This window comes from Narcine bancroftii, chromosome 1, assembly GCF_036971445.1.
Source record: "Narcine bancroftii isolate sNarBan1 chromosome 1, sNarBan1.hap1, whole genome shotgun sequence".
Classification (NCBI taxonomy): domain Eukaryota; kingdom Metazoa; phylum Chordata; class Chondrichthyes; order Torpediniformes; family Narcinidae; genus Narcine; species Narcine bancroftii.
This window is the reverse complement of record NC_091469.1, coordinates 458,960,289-458,980,781: the sequence shown is the minus strand read 5'-3', so window position 1 is coordinate 458,980,781 and position 20,493 is coordinate 458,960,289. Positions and strand designations below refer to the sequence as shown.

General features: G+C 39.5%; 1 protein-coding gene across 3 annotated transcripts in view; it reads right to left on the bottom strand.

Annotated features, from left to right (window-relative positions):
* The window catches only part of LOC138751829 (plexin domain-containing protein 2-like), a 558,229-nt gene that overhangs the window by 45,550 nt on the left and 492,186 nt on the right, over window positions 1–20,493 (bottom strand). Inside the window, exon 13 of one of the 3 annotated variants that reach the window (XM_069914670.1) lies at window positions 8,822–9,092. The exons of the other annotated variants lie outside the window; for them this stretch is intronic. Within the exon in view, the coding sequence (XP_069770771.1) occupies window positions 9,085–9,092 (8 nt within the window). The 3' untranslated portion in view covers window positions 8,822–9,084. Of the gene's footprint in view, window positions 1–8,821; window positions 9,093–20,493 lie in introns of those variants that run through there. 3 annotated transcript variants of the gene reach the window in all.

Sequence of the window (20,493 nt, the reverse complement as noted above, 5' to 3'; positions counted from 1 at the left end):
AAACAAAGAGTAGGGATTAATGATCCCTTTCAGAATGGCAGGCAGTGACTAGTGGGGTACCACAAAGCTTGGTGCTGGGACTGCAGCTATTTACAATATACATTAATGATTTAGATGAAGGGATTAAAAATAACATTAGGAAATTTGCAGATGACACAAAGTTGGGTGGCAGTGTGAAATGTGAGAAGGATGTTATGAGAATGCAGATGACTTGAACTGGTTGGGTGAGTGGACAGATGCATGGCAAATGCAGTTTAATGCATATAAATGTGAGGTTATCCAAGAACAGGAAGGCAGATTACTATCTGAATGTTGTCATTAGGAAAAGGGGGAGTACACTGAGATCTAGGTGTCCTTGTTCATCAATCACTGAAAGTAAGCATGCAGGTATAACAGGCAGTGAAGAAAGCTAATGGCTTGTTGGCATTCATAACAAAGGGGGCTGAGCATAGGAGCAAAGAGGTCCTTCTGCAGTTGTACAGGGCCCTGGTGAGACCACACCTGGAGTATTGTGTGCAATCTTGGTCTCCAGGTTTGAGGAAGGACATTCTTGCTATTGAGGGAGTGCAGTGTAGGTTCATGTGGTTAATTCCCAGGATGGCAGGACTGTCATATGTTGAAAGATTGGAGTGACTGGGCTTGTATACACTGGAACATAGAAGGATGAGAGGGGATCTTATTGAAACAAATAAAATAATTAAGGGATTAGACATGCTAGAGGCAGGAAACATGTTCCTGATGTTGGGGGAGCCCAGAACCAGAGGCCACAGTTTAAAAAATAAGGGTAGGCCATTTAGAGATTGAGGAAGAATGTTTTCACCCAGACTGTTTTGGATCTGTGGAATGCTCTTCCTCAGAGGGCAGTGGAGGCCAATTCTCTGGATGCGTTCAAGAAAGAGTTAGATAGAACACTTAAGGATAGTGGAGTCAAGGGATACGGGGAGAAGGCAGGAATGGAGTACTGATTGTGTATGATAAGCCATGAATAGTGAATGGCGATGCTGTCCCAAAGGGCAGAATACTCCTATACCTATTGTTTATTGGATAATTTTGCACTGTGGACTTATGAAAAGGCTTAATTTGAAGGAAAAAAAAGATAAAGGTTCTATTGAAAACCACGGGACATGGTTTCGGGATTGCTGAAAAGCACAGTGATGTATTTTGTGATCTGCCAGGCATACGTACTGTACATAGAGGTAACATGCCATGTCAAAGTTATGTAGATCAGTGGAAATATTTGAGAAAGGTTTACATGCAGGGAGCTCATAATTCTGAGATAGAACTATTCTAGGATGGACAATCAATGGACCATTAGACATAACGAATGATATTGCTCAGAAACAGTCAACAGCAAATGTCAATACAATATCTGTTGTGAAACTCAAAGAACCTTCAGAAGAATACAAACTGTTCTACAAAATCTTACTGATGAAAATAAATCAACAGCATCTAAATCAATAAAGAAGTTGTTTTCATCAAAAATGGATGAACGTGGAGTATTAGAAGATGCTGCAAATTATTCCTGTAAAGTTAAACCAAGGGCAGGAACAAAGCAAAGGTTTGGAAACAAATCGGAATCTGATGATTCTTCAGTTTTGAAAGTAATCAAAAGAGACACTGAGAGAGCAGTTGAAGAGAATGAAGAATTAACTGTAAATTAAATTCGTAAGACCAAGAGGAAGAAAAGAATAACTGATAAAGAAATGAATACAGTTATGGAAGAAAGGGATTCAGCATTACCCAGATGCACAACTCTGGAGGAAGAGATTCATTTCTTGAAAGAAAACAGGTAATTGTTTAATGACACAAGACAATCATGGTACATTCTTGAAAACCCACTTGAGGATGCAGAAAGAAGGGAAAAGTACATTCTTGAAGAACCATTTGACAAATACAGAGAAAGAATCTCATTAAAAAAACTTCAAGATAAGTTATCAAGAAATGAGACTGAATTGAAGATTGCAAATTTGAATTTGGAATTACAGGAAAAGAGAATGGAAGCCAGAGTGGGGTGTTGCAGAGTTTAAGGAATCAATATTGTTTGAGTCCTACCTTTTCTATAACCGACTGCAGAGGAAAAAGAGAAAGAATAATCACCTTGTGTCCTCAAGAAAGTGAATACCTTGGAAATTGAAATGGACTTTCTAAACAGAACGATCTCTAAAATCTGACTTTTACAAGAAGCAGAAAGCTTTAATGATTGACTGTCACTTTCTTTTGAACATTTACCTGATATATTATTATATTTGATTTTTGTTGCAGTATTTAAGGGTTTGTAAATATATATTTTGCCAGTTCAAGCAACTAGAAGATTTTAGATGCTACAGAAATTAGTTGACATTCCTTTGAGTGTTTCTATAGGTCCGATGAAGATTAAAAGCTGTGTTTTCGACCAGAAACAATAGTTTTAGATTCAAAAATGGCTTTTGTGGTGTTAGAAGCCAGGACATGGGGATAAAATAGACATGGTATTTGATTGTGTACTTTTGAATCTTATACTCCATTTAATAATTATTTTTAAAGTATAATTGCTTGTTTAAAATGAAAATAAACAGCAGAAAACTCAATGCTATGGAAATGGACTTTCATTAATGAGTCCAAACAACCTACTTCATGTTTTCATGTGATTTATAAAGGGAAATGGTCACAATAGCCATTAACATTCCCCAATTGCTTCAAGTCATATTTCTAAATCTTTCACATGAGGCATTGCATTGCAAGATTATATTTGCAGGTCATTGCACTGCAATTTCAGACAGAAATTTCCAGAGTATAGTAATACTCTCAAATATAATTCAAAATTGTAAATGCATTAATAATAACTTTGTATCACAGTAAGTATTTATAAAATTGTTAATAGAAGAGCTATGCACAGCCAAGCACAGATGCATGCAATAAGCTGTTTTCTTTATAGCTGCTGAAGGATGTTGATGGGACTACTTACTTGTTTGTTACAGTAGAAAAGTGAGAAATAATTTTAAAAATCATCAGATGTTGAACTGTGAATTCAAAGTCCAAATGTAGGCAATCAAAACTAATTTCAGAATTATAATTCTACCCTGACCCAAACTTGTGTTTTCTTGAAAAGTATCTGAATATTCATATCTTTTTTAAAATCTCCTACTGCAACCATAGAACAATACAGCACTGTAAAGGCCCTTCAGCCCATAATGTTATGCCAACCTTTATAAACCTACTCCTTCCCTACCTACATGGCCCATTATTTTGTTACATCCATGTGCCTATCTAAGAGTCTTTCAAATGTCGCTACTGTACCAGCCTCCATCACCACCCCCAGGAATGTAATCCACCTATCACACTCTGTGTCAAAAAATCTTACCTCTGTCATCTCCCCGAATCTTTCCTCCATTCATGCTAAACTGTTGTCCTCTGCTATTTTTTTATTGTCATCCCAGGAAAATGGTGGTGGATGTCCACTACATCTATACCTCTCACAATCTTATAGTCCTCTATTAAGCCATCTTTAATTCTTTGTCGCTACATCATCAGTCATGTTCTCTGATCTAGGAAATAGCCTGATAAATCTTCTCTGTACTGCCTCTGAAGCTTCCACATCCTTCTTATAATAAGGCAACTTCAGCTGCACACCTGAGCTGCCTCACCAGAGTTTTATCAAGCTGCAACATTACCTCATGGTTCTTGCATTCAGCCCCCCAACAATTGAAGGCCAGCACTCAATCAATTTATTCAGCAATTGATCCATAAACTCTTGAGTAGCCATGAAGGGATGGCATTATTTATCATGTTATGATCCTAGGTCATGATGTGCTGTTATTAACATATAACATAACAATTACAGCACGGAAACAGGCCATTAGGCCCTTCTAGTCCGCACCGAACCAAACACCCCTTTCTAATCCCACCTCCCTGCACAATGCCCATAACCCTCCATCTTCCTCTCATCCATATACCTGTCCAACCTTTTCTTAAATAATACAATTGACTCCGCCGCCACTATTTCTCCCGGAAGATCATTCCACACAGCTACCACTCTCTGAGTAAAGAAGTTCCCCCTCATGTTACCTCTAAACCTCTGCCCCTTAATTCTTAACTCATGTCCTCTTGTTTTAAACTTTCCTCCTCTTAACGGAAATAGTCTATCCACATCCATTCTGTCTATCCCTTTCATAATCTTAAATACTTCTATCAAATCCCCTCTCAACCTTCTACGCTCCAAAGAATAAAGACCCAATCTGTCCAATCTCTCCCCATACTCCAGATGCTTAAACCCAGGCAACATTCTGGTAAACCTTCTCTGCACTCTCTCCACTCTGTTTATATCCTTCCTATAATTAGGCGACCAGAACTGCACACAGAACTCCAAATTAGGCCGCACCAACGTCTTATACAATCTCAACATCACCTCCCAACTCCTATATTCCATGCAATGATTGATAAAGGCCAGCATACTAAAAGCCTTCTTCACCACCCTATTCACGTGAGTTTCTACCTTCAGGGAACGATGTACCGTCACTCCTAAATCTTTCTGCTCTTCTGTATTCCTCAATGCTCTCCCATTTACCACATATGTCCTATTCTGATTCTTCTTACCAAAATGAAGCACCTCACACTTATCAGCATTAAATTCCATCTGCCATTTTTCAGCCCACTTTTCTAAGCAGCCCAAATCCCTCTGCAATCCTTGAAAACCTTCTTCATTATCCACTATTCCACCTATCTTAGTATCGTCTGCATATTTACTAATCCAATTCACCACCCCATCATCTAGATCATTAATGTATATAACGAACAACAATGGGCCCAATACAGATCCTTGAGGCACACCACTGGTCACCGGCCTCCAACCTGACAGACAATTATCCACTACCACTCTCTGGCCTCTCCCTTTCAGCCAATGTTCAATCCATTTGACTATCTCAAAATTTATACCTAAAGACTGCACCTTCCTAACTAACCTTCCATGTGGTACCTTATCGAAGGCCTTACTGAAGTCCATATAGACAACATCCACTGCGCTACCCTCATCCACATTCCTAGTCACCTCTTCAAAAAATTCAATCAGATTGGTCAAACATGACCTTCCTCCCACAAATCCATGTTGAGTGCTCCTGATCAGACCCTGTCTATCCAGATGTTTATAAGTACTATCTCTAAGAATTTTCTCCATTAATTTACCTACCACAGACGTCAAACTTACAGGCCGATAGTTGCCAGGCTTCCTCCTTGAACCCTTTTTAAATAACGGAACCACATGCGCAATGCGCCAATCCTCCGGCACTATCCCCATATCTAATGACATTTGAAAAATTACCGCCAGAGCCTCTGCTATTTCCTCCTTCACTTCTCTCAATGTCCTGGGGAAGATCCCATCTGGTCCCGGAGACTTATCCACCTTTATATTCTTCAAAAGCCTTAAAACTACACCTTTTGTAATCTCTATATTCCCCATATTTACCCAATTTGCTTTTTTTATCCCACATCTCCCAATATTCTTCTCCTTAGTGAATACCGAAGAAAATAAACTGTTCAATATCTCCCCCATTTCTCTAGGTTCCACACACAGTTTTCCACTCTGATTTTCTAAGGGACCAATTTTGTCTCTAGCTTTCCTCTTACCATTAACATATTTGTAGAACTCTTTTGGATTAGTTTTCACCCTGCTTGCCATAGTTTTCTCGTACCTTCTTTTAGCTTTCCTAATTCCTCTCTTAAGATTCCTCTTACATTCAATGTATCTTTCAAACATCTCCTTAACTCCATGCTTCTTATATCTAATGTACGCCTCCCTTTTTCTTCGAACCAAGTTTCCAATATTCCTTGAAAACCACGGCTCTCTCAAACCTTTTGCCCCTCCTTTTAACCTAACAGGAACATAAAGCTTTTGCACTCTCAAAATCTGATCTTTAAAAGACTTCCATCTCTCTACTACATCCTGCCCATAAAACAAATTGTCCCAATGCACACCCTGCAAGTCTTTTCGCATCTCCTCAAATCTAGCTTTTCCCCAATCAAAAACCTCAATCCTTGGCCCTGATTTCTCTCTTTCCATAATGACATTGAAGCTGATGGCATTATGATCACTGGACCCGAAGTGCTCGCCAACATTAACCTCCGTCACTTGACCCATCCCATTTGCCAACAGTAGATCTAACACTGCTCCTTCTCTGGTCGGCACCTCTACATATTGTTGTAAAAAACTATCTTGCACACATTTCACAAACTCTAACCCATCCAGTCCTTTCACAGAATGTGTTTCCCAATCTATATGTGGAAAATTAAAATCTCCCATAATTACAACCCTGTGCTTATCACAAATATCTACTATCTCCCTACAGATTTGCTCCTCTAGGTCTCGGTCCCCTCCGGGTGGTCTATAATACACCCCTACAAGTGTAACCTCTCCTTTCCTACTCCTCAGTTCCACCCAAATAGCCTCCGTGGATGTGCCCTCTAATCTATCCTTCCTAGGCACCGCTGTAATATTTTCCCTGACAAGCAATGCAACCCCACCTCCTCTTGCCCCTCCGACTCTATCACACCTAAAACAACGAAACCCAGGGATATTCAGTTGCCAATCACATCCCTCCTGCAACCATGTCTCACTAATCGCTACCACATCATACTTCCAAGTATCAATCCACACCTTCAGCTCATCCACCTTTTTTACAATACTCCTGGCATTAAAATATATGAATTTCAGGGATTTCCCATTTTTTAATCCCTGTTTTCCCTCATCTTTAAGAACAACATTATTTCCTTTTCCTGACAATTGCCCTTCATCTTCTTCCAGAGCATTTCCCTTCTCTATCACCTGCCCATCCATATTCAAATACTTACTACAAACTTTCATTGTTTTCATTCTAACCTTCTCCTTACTGCTCTGTACTATTTTGTTCCCTCCCCCCAACCATTCTAGTTTAAAGGATCCTGAGTAGCCCTAGCAAATACCTCTGCCAGGATTCTGGTCCCCCTGGGATTTAAGTGTAACCCGTCCTTACTGTACAGGTCACATCTCCCCCAAAAAAGGTCCCAGTTATCCAGAAACTTAAAACCCTGCCCCTTACTCCACCCCTTCAGCCACGTGTTAATCCTCCACCATTCTATTCACACTGTCACGTGGCACAGGGAGTAATCCAGAGATTACCCCCTTTGCGGTCCTTTTTAACTCCCTACCTAACTGCCTGTACTCACTTTTTAGGACCTCTTCTCTAATTCTCCCTATGTCATTGGTACCTACATGCCATTGCACTTGCTGGCATTTAAAATCCCTTTTGGTTTTACATGAGAAAACCAAAGCCATTGTCTTTGCTGCTATTGATCATTGCAACCCCTGATTGCTGCTCTTCATAACAAATTCTATTCCCTTGTCACTTGCCTACCTCCCTCCTGAACTAGACTCCTCATAAACTCTATATCCAAAGCAGTAAAGTGTTTTGATATATTGTTGTGTGTTAAAGTTACTATTTAAATATTAAGTTGTAGAATACAAAATATTGGGATGACACTTCAAATACTTCAAATAGTGGCATGAAACATGTGTAAATGACACTATGTTAGAGCTTGCTCAATCTCTCTGAGTGCGTTTCTTTGTTGCTTCTATGGCAGATAATGTGTTTGTATTGTATATAGATGTGGTTTTGGGAGATAAATTGGGATAGGTTTTAGTCTAGGTCAAATACAAATACTTTAAAACAGATCTTATTTAAAATACTGGATTTCTGCTCATGTCGGGGCCAAGAGCCTTTGCCAAAGTTTTGTAGAGTGCCCAAGAGACTTCACTAATGAATTGTTGTTTACAAAAAGGCAATAGATGAAAGAACTTGTCGGAGCCACAAACTGTCTGGAGTGGAATTTACTGTTCTAAGAGGGTCATGTGGTTTTACAAGCAGAGAGAGTAAAACAAGTTTTATCTCTGAGAGAGAGAGAGAGAGAGAGAGAGGGAATTCAATTCTACAGTTTTACAGTCAGCAGCAGTAGCTGGAACTGGAACAGGACAAGCTGGCAGGCTTGTGGAAAACCCCATTTGGAAGATGGGTTGTGAGTGCTTAGTTCAGCCTGGTCAAAGCCCTTGTGGTTCATGTAAGAAGAGAGGACTTGAAATAAGAGAAACAAAAAGGAACTCTGCAGTGACCTAAAAGAAAGAGGTTATCATTTGGAGAACCCTGAGGGGACAAGTTTCTTTGGCAAGACACTGAAGTGGCTGATTAAAAAGGAATCAGTTGTGGGTGTTCAATGAACAACAAATCTCTATCTGAAAACCGACAAGAACCTTCCTGAGCGGTCACCATTTACCTTTCAAGCACCAAAGCCTGGTGAACTTCATAAATGTTAAATTCTGTGAACAGTATAAGAATTGCCTCCAACCAGTGAATTTGGAGGAATGAGAAGTGAGATTGGACAGTGAATCAAAGAACTTTTCTGAACTTACAAACATTACATACACGTGCACTTATAATTACGAGGGTGTTAAGATAATAGTGATAAGTTAGAGTTTGATCCTGTTTTCATGTTTAAAGATAATTAAAAGCAACTCTTGTTTAAGTAAACACTTGTCTTGGTGAATTTCTATTGCTGCTGGGTTTTGGGGTCCTCTGGGGTCGTAACATTTCTTTGCCTCTGACTAATCATCTGGGACAAAAGATTACTTCCATTCAAACAAATGCTGAAGTTCTTCCCTTAGTTAATAAGCTGCTTTCAAAATGAGATTGTTGAAGGACTGAATTTTCTCAAAGCAACTTAGTACTTCTACTTCCTTTTTTCATTGAAATTGACTAGAGAGTGTCCATAATATTTGGGACAAAGATACATTTTAAATTTGTAAAAAACAACTCACATGTAATTAAAGTGCACATTCCAGATTTTATTCAAGGTTATTTTTATACATTTTGGTTTGACTGTGTAGAAATAATGGCACTAGTCCCCTCATGTTTGGGACATTCAGCTTCACAGATGTTTGTGAGTACTCAGGTATGTTTAATTGCTTCATTGCTGCAGGTTTAAGAGAGCTTGGCTTGCTTCTAAGCTTTTGATCTCCTTTGGAGTCTGTGGTGGCCATTTTTCAATTTGAGGACCAGAGGTGTCCAATGAAAGTCAAAGAAGCCATTATGAGGCTGAAAAACAAGAACAAAACAGTAAGAGACATCGCCCCAACCGTAGGAGTACCAAAATAAACTGTGTGGAACATCATAAAGAAGAAAGAGCATCCTGGTGAGCTCAATAATTGAAAAGGGACTGGAAGGTGATAACAGAGGAATTCTCATTGTAATGAAGAAAAATCCTGAAACGAATGTCCAACAGATCAGAAACACTCTTCAAGAGGCAGATGTAGATATATCAATGACTACTGTCTGTGGAAGACTTCATGAACAAAAATACAGAGGCTAGACTGAAAGATGTAAACCACCAGTGAGCCACAGAAATGATGGCCAGATTACAGTTTGCCAAGAAGTATTGAAAAGCATCTGAAAAATTCTGGAAAATTTTCTTGAGGACAGATTAGTCCAAGATTAACCTCTAGAAGAGTGATGGCAAGAGCAAACATGTGGAGGCACAAAGCAACTGGCCAAGATCCAAAGCATATCACCTTCGTCACTATCAAAGGTAAAAAGTGAATCCACAATTGTAGTGATCTTGTGAGTTACTCCCTGAGATGCGTGTAAAGTGGGATAGGGTCAATCAAAGAGATCTTTGGGCACAGTAAAAAAATTCTGGTCTGTCACTTCCAAATGTCAGATTCTACTATTGGGGAACCAATATAAGCAATTCGCTTCTTTTATTAAAATTTGATAAATTAGTTGACTGTCCTTGGGTGGAAATGTAACTGGTCTTTCTTACCTTTATCTTTTTTTCTAAATTAACAAGTAATCTGATAATGAGACATAGGCTGAAAATATGGGGGAATTTGTTTGGAATTGAGTTTTTCCTAATATAATTATCTTTTTTTTTTAACTTTCTTTATCAGTTAGTTGCAGGTTTCAGAGAGTGGTGTAGACTGGAGATTGATAATTTTAAAGATCTTTTCTATTCAAAATAATTTTGCTTATTTTGAACAATTGAGGGTAACATTTAAATTAACAAGTCGTCATTTTTTTCAGACATCTACAAGTCAGACATGTTGTTTAGTCCAAGGTTTCTGATTTTCCATGGATTTCTGAAACAAATATTCTTGATTTACATTTTCACTCATTATCAATTTGATGGATTTGAGAACAATCTCTCAAGTTAAGATTAAGAGTGATTGGGATTTGCCATTTCCAGATGAGGACAGGGATATTGTTCTAAATTTGATTAATGAATCCTCATTTTGTGCACAACATTGTTTGTTGCAATTTAAGGTTGTACACAGAGCATATATTTCAAAGTTAAGTTGTCCCACTTCTATTCTGATATTGATCCATTATGTAATAAATGTAAAATTTTTGAGGCTTCATTGAAACGTATGTCTTGGACTTGCCCTACTTTAGTAAGTTTTTAGAAAAATTACTTTCAAACTTTATCAATCATAATTTAAAGCCAATTGCTCTATTTGCTTTTTCTAAAGAAGAGGGAATAGTATTGACTTCATCTCAGAAGCTCCACCTACTCATACTCAATGGGTACAGGAGGTCATGGCCTTGATAAATTTAGAAAAAAAAAGGCATAATGTTAAAGATGAAGGTAAACTTTTATAAAATGTTGGGCCTGTTCATGGAGTATTGCCATAATTTAAAGAATTAGGGTGTCTGGATGCTCTTGACCTGCACAGTCTGGTTTCCGAATGTTGTCCTTCATTTCCTATGTATAGTAGGAAATGTACAGTATGTATAGTATGTACATCGGCCTTGTTCAGAGGGAGGGGTTTGAGTAATGGGGTTTTTTTCCTCTTTTTCTTATTTCTTTTGCTGTTTTATTTTTTTTTAATATTTTTGAAAGAGTTGGTTTGATCTGAATGAGTGCCCACAATTTATATTATGTATAATCAAGATTTTATTTGAAATGTTCAAAATCTTTGTTTTTCTCTTATACTCTAGTAAATCTATATGTGTGTATTTTGTTTATTAAACTCAATAAGGATATTTTAGAAAGAAAAGGCATTAAAAACAATTATCTTTATTTTGGTTTGGTTACATTTCAATGCTCGGTGTAACTGATGCAAACAGCATGTGCCCAACAATGTGATTCAAAAATTCGTGAGAGTGAAATTCTTTCCAATTCAGTTGGTACAAGAAGTACTGTGAAAAGTCGATGTTCAGCATATGCAGTTCTTATATTCTCTATAAATCCAAAATTTGACCAATTCTAGTGAGAGTTTGCACGAAAGGTAATAGGTGTTTTATTTTTATGGCAGAGCACTGCTTCAGCCCCGCTCCATGAGCGAAGAAAAATCCGTACTTACCTTTTTATAGTTAAGGCCTAAAAGCCTGCTCCAGCATCGCTTTCATGGAGAGCGTTGCCATGTGCCATCCTCCTGAGCCGATAGAGGAGGGGCATCTGGTGCCATCATGCCACCTGCCAACATGACATCATACATATGCACCGAGTGGGAAAGCCCTATATCAGAAAATGGCGACCGTGGAGCAGGTAACGTGAATTCTAGGAGTGATGATAAGAAGGTACTTCCAATGCATTCCCTGCTATGCATGCATAGGAACATAGGAACATAGGAATGAGGAACAGGAGTAGGCCAAAAATGGCCCATAGAGCCTGCTCCGCCATTCAATACAATCATGGCTGATCTAATTTATGACCTAACTCCACCTACCTGCTTTCTCCCCATATCCCCTAATTCCTCTATCATGTAAAAATTTATCTAACCAAATTTTAAATATGTTTAATGAAGCAGCCTCAACCACTTCCCTGGTTAGAGAATTCCAAACATTCACTACTCTCTGGGAAAAACAATTTTTCCTCATCTCTGTCCTAAATCTACTCCCCCAAATCTTGAGACTGTGTCCTCTCATTTTAGTTTCCCCGGCCAGCTCAAAAAACCTTCCTACATCTATCCTATCCATACCCTTCATAATCCTATATGTTTCTATAAGATTCTCTCTTATTCTTCTGAACTCGAGCGAATACAATCCTAGACAATTTAATCTTTCATCATAAGTCAACCCCTTCATCCTAGTAAACCTCCTCTGGACCGTCTCCAAAGCCAGTATATCCTTCCTCAAATATGGAGACCAGAACTGGACACAGTACTCCAGGTGCGGTCTCACCAGTACCTTGTACAGTTGCAACATTACCTCCCTACTCCTGAATTCAATTCCTCTAGCGATGAAGGCCAACATTCCATTTGCCTTCTTAATAACCTGCTGCACCTGCAACCTAACTTTTTGCGATTCATGCACAAGTACTCCCAAGTCCCTCTGCACAACAGCATGCTGTACTTTTTCACCCTTTAAATAATATTCAGCTCTTTTATTTTTCTTGCCAAAGTGGATAACCTCACACTTACTAACATTGTACTCCATCTGCCAGACCTTTGCCCACTCATCCAGCTTAACTATATCCATCTGCAGACTCTCCACATCCTCATTAAAATTTGCTCTTCCACTCAATTTGGTGTCATCCGCAAACTTGGCGACACCACATTTTGTCCCTTCCTCCAAGTCATCAATGTAAATGATGAACAGTTGTGGTCCTAACACTGACCCCTGCGGCACCCCACTTACCACTCTATGCCAACCTGAAAAACTCCCATTTATCCCGACTCTCTACCTCCTGTCAGACAACCAATTTTCAATCCAGGCCAATATACTTCCCCGGACTCTACTTTCCTGTAACCTACTGATAAGTCTCTTGTGCAGTACCTTATCAAACACTTTCTGGAAATCCAAATATACAACATCAACCTGTTCCCCTCTATCGACTGCACCCATTATATCCTCAAAGAATCCTAACAAGTTTGTCAAACAAGATCTTCCCTTTCTAAAACCATGCTGCGTCTGCCTGATTAAACCCTTACGTTCCAAAAGTTTCACTATTTCATCTTTAATGACGGCTTCAAGCATTTTTCCAACTACAGACGTCAAGCTAATTGGGCGATAATTTCCAGTCTTCTGCCTACATCACTTCTTACAAAGTGGCGTGACATTTGCTGTCTTCCATTCTGCGGGGACCTGCCCAGAATCCAAGGAATTTTGGGAAATGACCACCAATGCATCAACTATACCTTCTGCCATTTCCTTCAGAACCCTTGGATGCATATCATCAGGACCAGGTGATTTGTCTGGCTTTAGTCCCATTAGTTTCTCCATCACTACTTCCTTTTTAACAACTATTTTATCAAGGCCCTCCCAACATTCACATCCTTAACTCCGCACTTGGGCATACTGAACGTGTCTTCCACCGTGAAGACTGACACAAAATATTTGTTCAATGCCTCGGCCACTTCCTCATTTTTTGCTACCAGTTTTCCTTTCTCATCCTCCAAGGGTCCTATGTTAACTCTGGCCACCCTCTTCCGTTTTATACATTTATAAAAATTTTTGCTTTCTGTTTTTATATTTTGTGCCAATTTACTTTCATAATACTTTTTCCCATTTCGTATTACGCGCTTTGTAAACCCTTGTTGTCCCTTAAAGTTTTCCCAATTTTCCAGTTTCCCACTGCTCTTTGCAGCTTTGTACACCTGCGCCTTCAATTTTATACTCTCCTTTATTTCCTTTGTTAACCACGGTTGATTTTTTCCTCCCTTGCTGCCCTTTTTCCTGACCGAAATATATTTTTGTTGAGCATTACAAAATATTTCTTTGAAAATCTTCCATTGTTCCTCAACTGTTTCATCAATTAGCCTGTGCTCCCAGTCCACTCTGCCCAATTCCTCCCTCATCCTATGGTAGTCACCCCTGTTTAAGCATAATATATTAGTTTTAGATCTAACTATTTCCCCTTCCATCTGAATGAGAAATTCAATCATACTATGATCGCTATTTCCCAGATGGTCTCTGACTATTACATCATTTACTCTACCTATCTCATTGCACAACACTAGATCCAGGAGAGCATTTTCTCTTGTGGGTTCCTTAACATGCTGCTCAAGAAAGCTATCGTGGATGCATTCTATGAAATCCTCTTCCAGACTCCCAATACCAACTTTATTTTCCCAATCTATGTGGAAGTTAAAGTGAGGCATGTAATAATGATACGGCAGTCATCATGGGGGCATGACAACTGCTGTATCATTATTACATGCCTCACTTATCTCTCTATTTATTTCCTGTGCCACTAAACTATTGTTGTTTGGTGGGCGATAGATAACACCCACCAATAATTTTTTCCCTTTGTTATTCTTTATCTCTACCCAAATGGACTCAACATTATACTCTTTAGATTTTATATCATCCCTCACTACTGCCTGGAGCTCATATTTGATTAAGAGTGCAACTCCACCTCCCTTACCATCTTGTCTATCTCTTTGCACCACCTGATACCCTTGAAAGTTTAATTCCCATTTAGGGTCACCTTGTAGCCATGTTTCCGTGATGGCTACCAAATCATAGGCATGGGTACCGATTTGCGCCTCAAGTTCACTAACCTTATTTCTAATACTGTGGGCATTCAGATAAAGTGCCCTTATGCTCTCTATCCTTTTAATATCTAGTGACTTCTGTAACCTTTTCTTTTGATTTTTCTGCCCACTATTTTTCTTTGTAATTTTCTTAACACTATCATTGACCCAAAAACTCACTGCACCATCTGATTTTTTACTTTCTCCTCCCAACATTACTTTTCCTATTTTACTTTTCCTGGTCATTACTTTATTTTCCCTACCCTTTTCCCTATCACTCTGGTTCCCATACCCCTGCAAAATTAGTTTAAACCTTGCCCCACTGCTGTACCAAACATACTTGCCAAAATGTTGACACCTTTTGGATTTAGGTGCAACCCGTCCCTCTTGTAAAGATCATGCCTTCCCCAAAAGAGATCCCAATGATCCAAGAAGCCAAATCCTTGCCTTGTACACCAGCACCTCAGCCACACGTTCATTTTCCTTATCCTTACATTCTTTTCATCACTTGCATTTGGAACAGGTAGTAATCCCGAGATCACCACCCTCGCGTTCCTGTCTTTCAGCTTTCGTCCCAGCTCACTGTAATCCCTTTTCGTTACCTCCTCCCTTTTCTTGTCAATGTCGTTTGTACCCACATGTACCAAGACATCAGGCTGCTCTCCTTCTCCTCTCCTCTCTCTCTCTCTCTCTCTCTCCTCTGGGTCAGGGTTTCAAAATTCGCTCTCCTGTGTCTCAGGCTGACGACATCATCACGATGTCATCAGCCCGTCCTTATCCAGCCGTTTGTAGCGGCAGCACATTTATGGAGTGAGGTGGAGCTCCACCTGTATAGCCAGCCTGAGGAAGGATCAGATTCGGCATCTTGGAGTCGCACACGGAAGGCTTATGGAGGTAGGTCCAGCCACTTGACGGCAGAGAATATCTGCCTTTACAGTGGCATTTTTTTTCTCTATAAAAGGGCCTAATATATGACATTCCTTGATCTTTTCCTTTGAGATACATTTATTCTTTTATTTTATTGGGTTAAATTTTTTGCTGAAGTAAGGAAGGATGGCATTTCAGATGATTATTAGGTATTTTGCTTTTGAACTTATTAGCAACCTAAACTAATAGTCAAAAGTGTAATTTTATGGTTTTACATTGACTCAAAATATGGGCTTTGGCCATTTAGGATTCTGGTGATGAAAGGTTTCATCATAGATCAGGTAATGAAGCTTTTGAATTTTTACCCCAGAGAGCTGTGGAGGCTCATTTATTAAGTTGATTCCAAATTGAGACCGGTAGATTTTTGGACATTAAGAAAATCATGCAATGTTTGCAAAATTAATAAAACCATTTAAGATTTCTTCCACAATTTTTCTACCTTACATTTGAGATGGGTGAATGACAACTTCTTCCGTTGTTAATATAATTAATATATTTAAGAAGAAGAGGACAAGATCCAAAATAAAAGTTTCCACTCTGTAAATCAAAGGAACCCAAAATGGAGAATTTTGATTAGAACTCATGAAAGTTTCTCATAGATATTAGTTTGACACATAAACTTATTGCAAATTCAAAGGGATTATTATTTAATTAAATTGGGAGGTTTATTATCTTTCCAGTCATCACACTGCAAAGTCTAAATGACATTTAGCAATGCAATTTGAAGTTGGGAGAAACACAATGATTGGCGTTTATAAACACTGCCGGAATCAAAAAATGGAAATTTATTCTTTTTGGCAAAGCAATTATTTTCTCAAATTTTGATGCTGTTACGCACTTATTTCAATGTATTTGTTAAACTTCAGAAATGCATTTGAACAAAGAAGTTTCCATTAAAGATGAAGTCAAAGTTTAAGATCAGAGATGACAATGCGCTAGATTTCTGCATTAATTACCTCATTTACAAACCACTCACTGGAGACTGAATAATTTGTGTATTTTATTTAAGAAACATGAATATGAAAATGAATCTGTGCTTTTCATTCAGAACAAGTCATTTTCACTAACAGTAGTTTACAAATACATTGGGGTGTTCCGTGGAACTAAAAGTTAAATAAAACATCAGTTGACAATCAGTCTGGAAGGTGAGTCTCATACCATAGGTAAGGAAAATATTGGAGAAGATTCTATGAAACAGCATTTACTCGCATTTGAATAAGTATGGACTTTATGGAAAGTCAGTATGACAGCTCCTGACTCAAAGTTAATTTTGCTTTTTGAAGAAATGATGAAGCCAGTCGACGAGATTAAGACATTTGATGTTGCCTACATGGAGCTTAGTAAAGTATTTGACAAGGTCCTTCACAGAAGGCTAGTTCAGAAGATGAAGTCACATGGTGTGTTGATAAGGTAGTGGGGCTCTACAGTGCCAGTGATCAGGACTGGGTTTTGAATCCTGTGCTGTCAGTAAGGAGTTTGTATGCTCAACACATTATCTGCCAGAATTTCTGGTATTTATTACAGGATCCCACAACCAGACACATTTTCCCCTTCTCCTCCCCTCTCTGCCTTCAGTAGGGACTGCTCTCTCCATAATTCCCTCATGCATACATCCCTCCCCACCTCTCTCCCCGCCCCCTCCCCCCCCCAACCCGGCACCTTCTCCTGTGGCCGCAGGAGATATAACACTTGTGCCTGCACCTCCTCCCTTACCATAGTCCTGGGGCCCAAACAGACCTTTCAAGTGAAACATCACTTCACATTTATATCCAAGAGACTGATTTCCTGCATCCGGTGCTCACTTTGTGGCCTTCTCTACATCAGATAGCCCAGTCGCAAATTGGGAGTTCTCTTCGCTGTCCACTTCTCTCTGGTGAACTGCTGTACACTCATTCATCTGCCTTGGCCCCGCTCTATGCCAGTACCCATGGCTCCTCCCTCCTGACCCTGTATAAAGGCTCCAACACCATAACCCCTCTCCAGAAAGCCTGGGTAACAGAACAGGATGACCTTTAAGTTTATTGTAAATAAAATCCTATTGTTATGTAACTCCAGTCCTTCAAGTTATTGATAGCACATCACACCACTCCCCCTACAACAGCAACCTCCCAGTAGCCAAGCATTTCAATTCTGAGTCACACTCCCATACTCACCTGTCTGTCCATGGCCTTATGTTCTATGTCACCCTGACCACCCACCGATTAGAGGAACAGCACCTTATTTTTCATCTGGGTACTCTCCAGCCAGATGGCATTAACATTTATTTCACCATTTTCTGTTTACCTGCTCTCCCTTTTCCCCCTCCCCCTTTCTAGCTCTTCCAGTTTTCCCCCCTCCCTTCCCCCTCCACCCACACTGCCATCCCTCCTCCTGATTGCTGCTATCCCCTCCTTCACTTCTCCACCTATCACCTCCTGCCCTTGCACCCCCCTCCCTCTTTCTACCACCATCTTTTTGTTTGGATGCTTGGCAACATTCTTCCCTACCTTGATGAGGGGCTCAAGCCCAAAACATTGGTTCTGTATTTTTACCTTTGCTACATAAAGGGCACTATTTGACCTGCTGAATTTCTCCAGCATTTTATGTTTTTACTTCAACCATGGTGTCTACAGATTTTCGTGATTGACTTTTTAGTTGGTAGGTTCTCCTTGTGTCTGTGTGGGATTTCCCCAAGTATTCCAGTTTCCTCTCACTATTCAAAACATACCAGGAGTGTAGGTTGATTGGGTGTAAATTGGGTGGCACAGACCTGTGGGCCAAAATGACCTGTTACCATGCTGTATGTCTAAATTTAAAATTTAATTTAAGACTGGCAGAGGGAAATACTTCTTTGAATGGACGTCTATGAAGAGTGGTGTTCTGCAAAGTCCAGTGTTGGGACCTCTGTTATTTGTGAGATCTATAGGGATAAATATAACTGTACAAGTCATTGATAAGACTACTCTTGAAGTATTTTGTGCCATTATGCTTGCCTACAGGAAGGTTACCATTAAGCTAGATAGGGTGCAGAAAAAATTTATAAGGATGTTGCAAGTCAAACAGGTCAACAACTTGGTTGGCATGGATTCTCTGAGCCAGAGCAATTTCTATGCTGTATGGCTTCGGGGCTCTGTAAATAATCTGGATGTGAATACAGGTACTTTTGTTTGATTTGTATGTGTACAGGTGAAATGAAAATTGGTTGAGTTTGTAACAGCGAGGAAGGCTGTTAAAGGATATAGCAGGATATTGATCAGTTGGATATTTAGAAAAAGAAATGGAAGATGGAGTTTAACCCAGACAAATGTGAGATGACTCATTTTGGGAGTCAAATGCAAGCGGAAGATATAGAGTGAATGTCAGCATCCTTTGGTACATTGAGGTGCAGTGAGATCTTAGGGCGCAAGTACATAGCTTCCTGAAAGCGGCAACCAAACGGATAAGTAAGATGTGGCATACCTTCATTGGTTAGGTTATCGTTTAAAAGTAAAAAGGTCACATTGCAGCTGTATAAAACTTTATTAAGGCCAGATTTGGACTACTATATGCCATTTTGGTTGCTACACTGCAAGAAAGGTGTGGAGGCTTTGGAGAGACTGCAGAAGTGATTCACCAGGATGTTGCCTGATTGGCGAGTACTCACTATAAGGAGAGGTTAGTCAAACTTAGATTGATTTCTTTGGAGTGTCTAACAGTGACAATAACAAGATTGTTGTCATGTACATTGAACAATGTACACATCCACTGAAATTCTTACTTGCTGCCATTGAACATGTGCTTCAGAAAGAAAGTGAATTTAAATGAGACAATAAATACAAAAGGTAGATACTAAATATTTACATTTAATTAGTACAAAAATAGTGACTCTGCAATAGTGCAGACAGGTGGAGTGACCTGCTAAGAGGTATATAAAATGATGAGAAATACAGTTTGGGAAGGATAATCAGAAATTTTCCCTCCAGTATGGAAATGTCAAATAATAGAGGATATAGAATCAGAATCAGTATTTATTGTCAAGGACGAGTGTTACCCAATTCACTCTTCTGTGGCATCGTTATTGTGCCTTACAGTTTCAAACTTACTGTTACATTTCTGTAAATACACTAATTTTTTTTAAGAATTAACACAAAAGAAAATAAAAGTGATGTAGAGCCTGTGGTTCATTTTCTTTTCAGAAATCTGATGGAATAAGCTGGGTTTGTACCGTTGAGTGTGTGTCTTCATGTTCTTCCACTTCCTTCCATGTGGTAGCAGTGTGAAAAGGGCATGGCCTGGGTGGTGGGGGTCCTTGAGGACACCCTCCTTTTCGCTGTCATTAATGGAGTGAAGACTGATACACATGATAGCATTGGCTGACTTCACAACTCTCTCTAGCCATTTTCTGTCCTGTCCATTGGCACCTCCAGACAGCGATGAAACCAGTCAGAATTGTCTCCACAGTACACCTGGAGAAATTTGCAAGTGTCTTTGGTGTCATGCCAAATCTCCTCAAACTCCTAATGAAGTATAGCTGCTGGTGAGCTTTCTTCATGATTGCATCAACACGAAGGCACCAAAATGGATCTTTAGAGATGTTGACGTCCTTAAACAACAGTTTAAGATGAGAACGGGAGAAGTTTAAAAAAGATTCACAAGGCAAATTTTAACGTGGAGCCAGGGATGCTGGTGGAAGCAAATACGATAGTGATATTTAAACAGCATTTGGATGGGCACATGATGGATACAGATTACGTGCAGACAGCTGGAACTAGATGCATGAACACTGGCACAGATATGGGGGCAGAGCATTCTGGCTGGTTGCATCACTGTCTGGTACGGAGGCACTAAGAATAAACTCCAGAGGATTGTTGACTCGGCCTGCGACTTCACAGACACCGGAATTCACTCCGTCGAGGACAACGATAAGCGGCAGTGTGTTAAAAAAGCCGCCTCTATCCTCAAAGTACCCACCAACCAGGCCCTCCGGAAAAAGGTGCAGGAGCCTAAAGATGAGCACTCAGCGGCACAAGAACGGCTTCTTCCCTGCTGCCATTAACTTCATGAATAATCAATGAAACAGACACTGCTTTACTTTTCGAGCACTATTTTTAAAAAATTGTTGTAAAAGTGGTTTATAT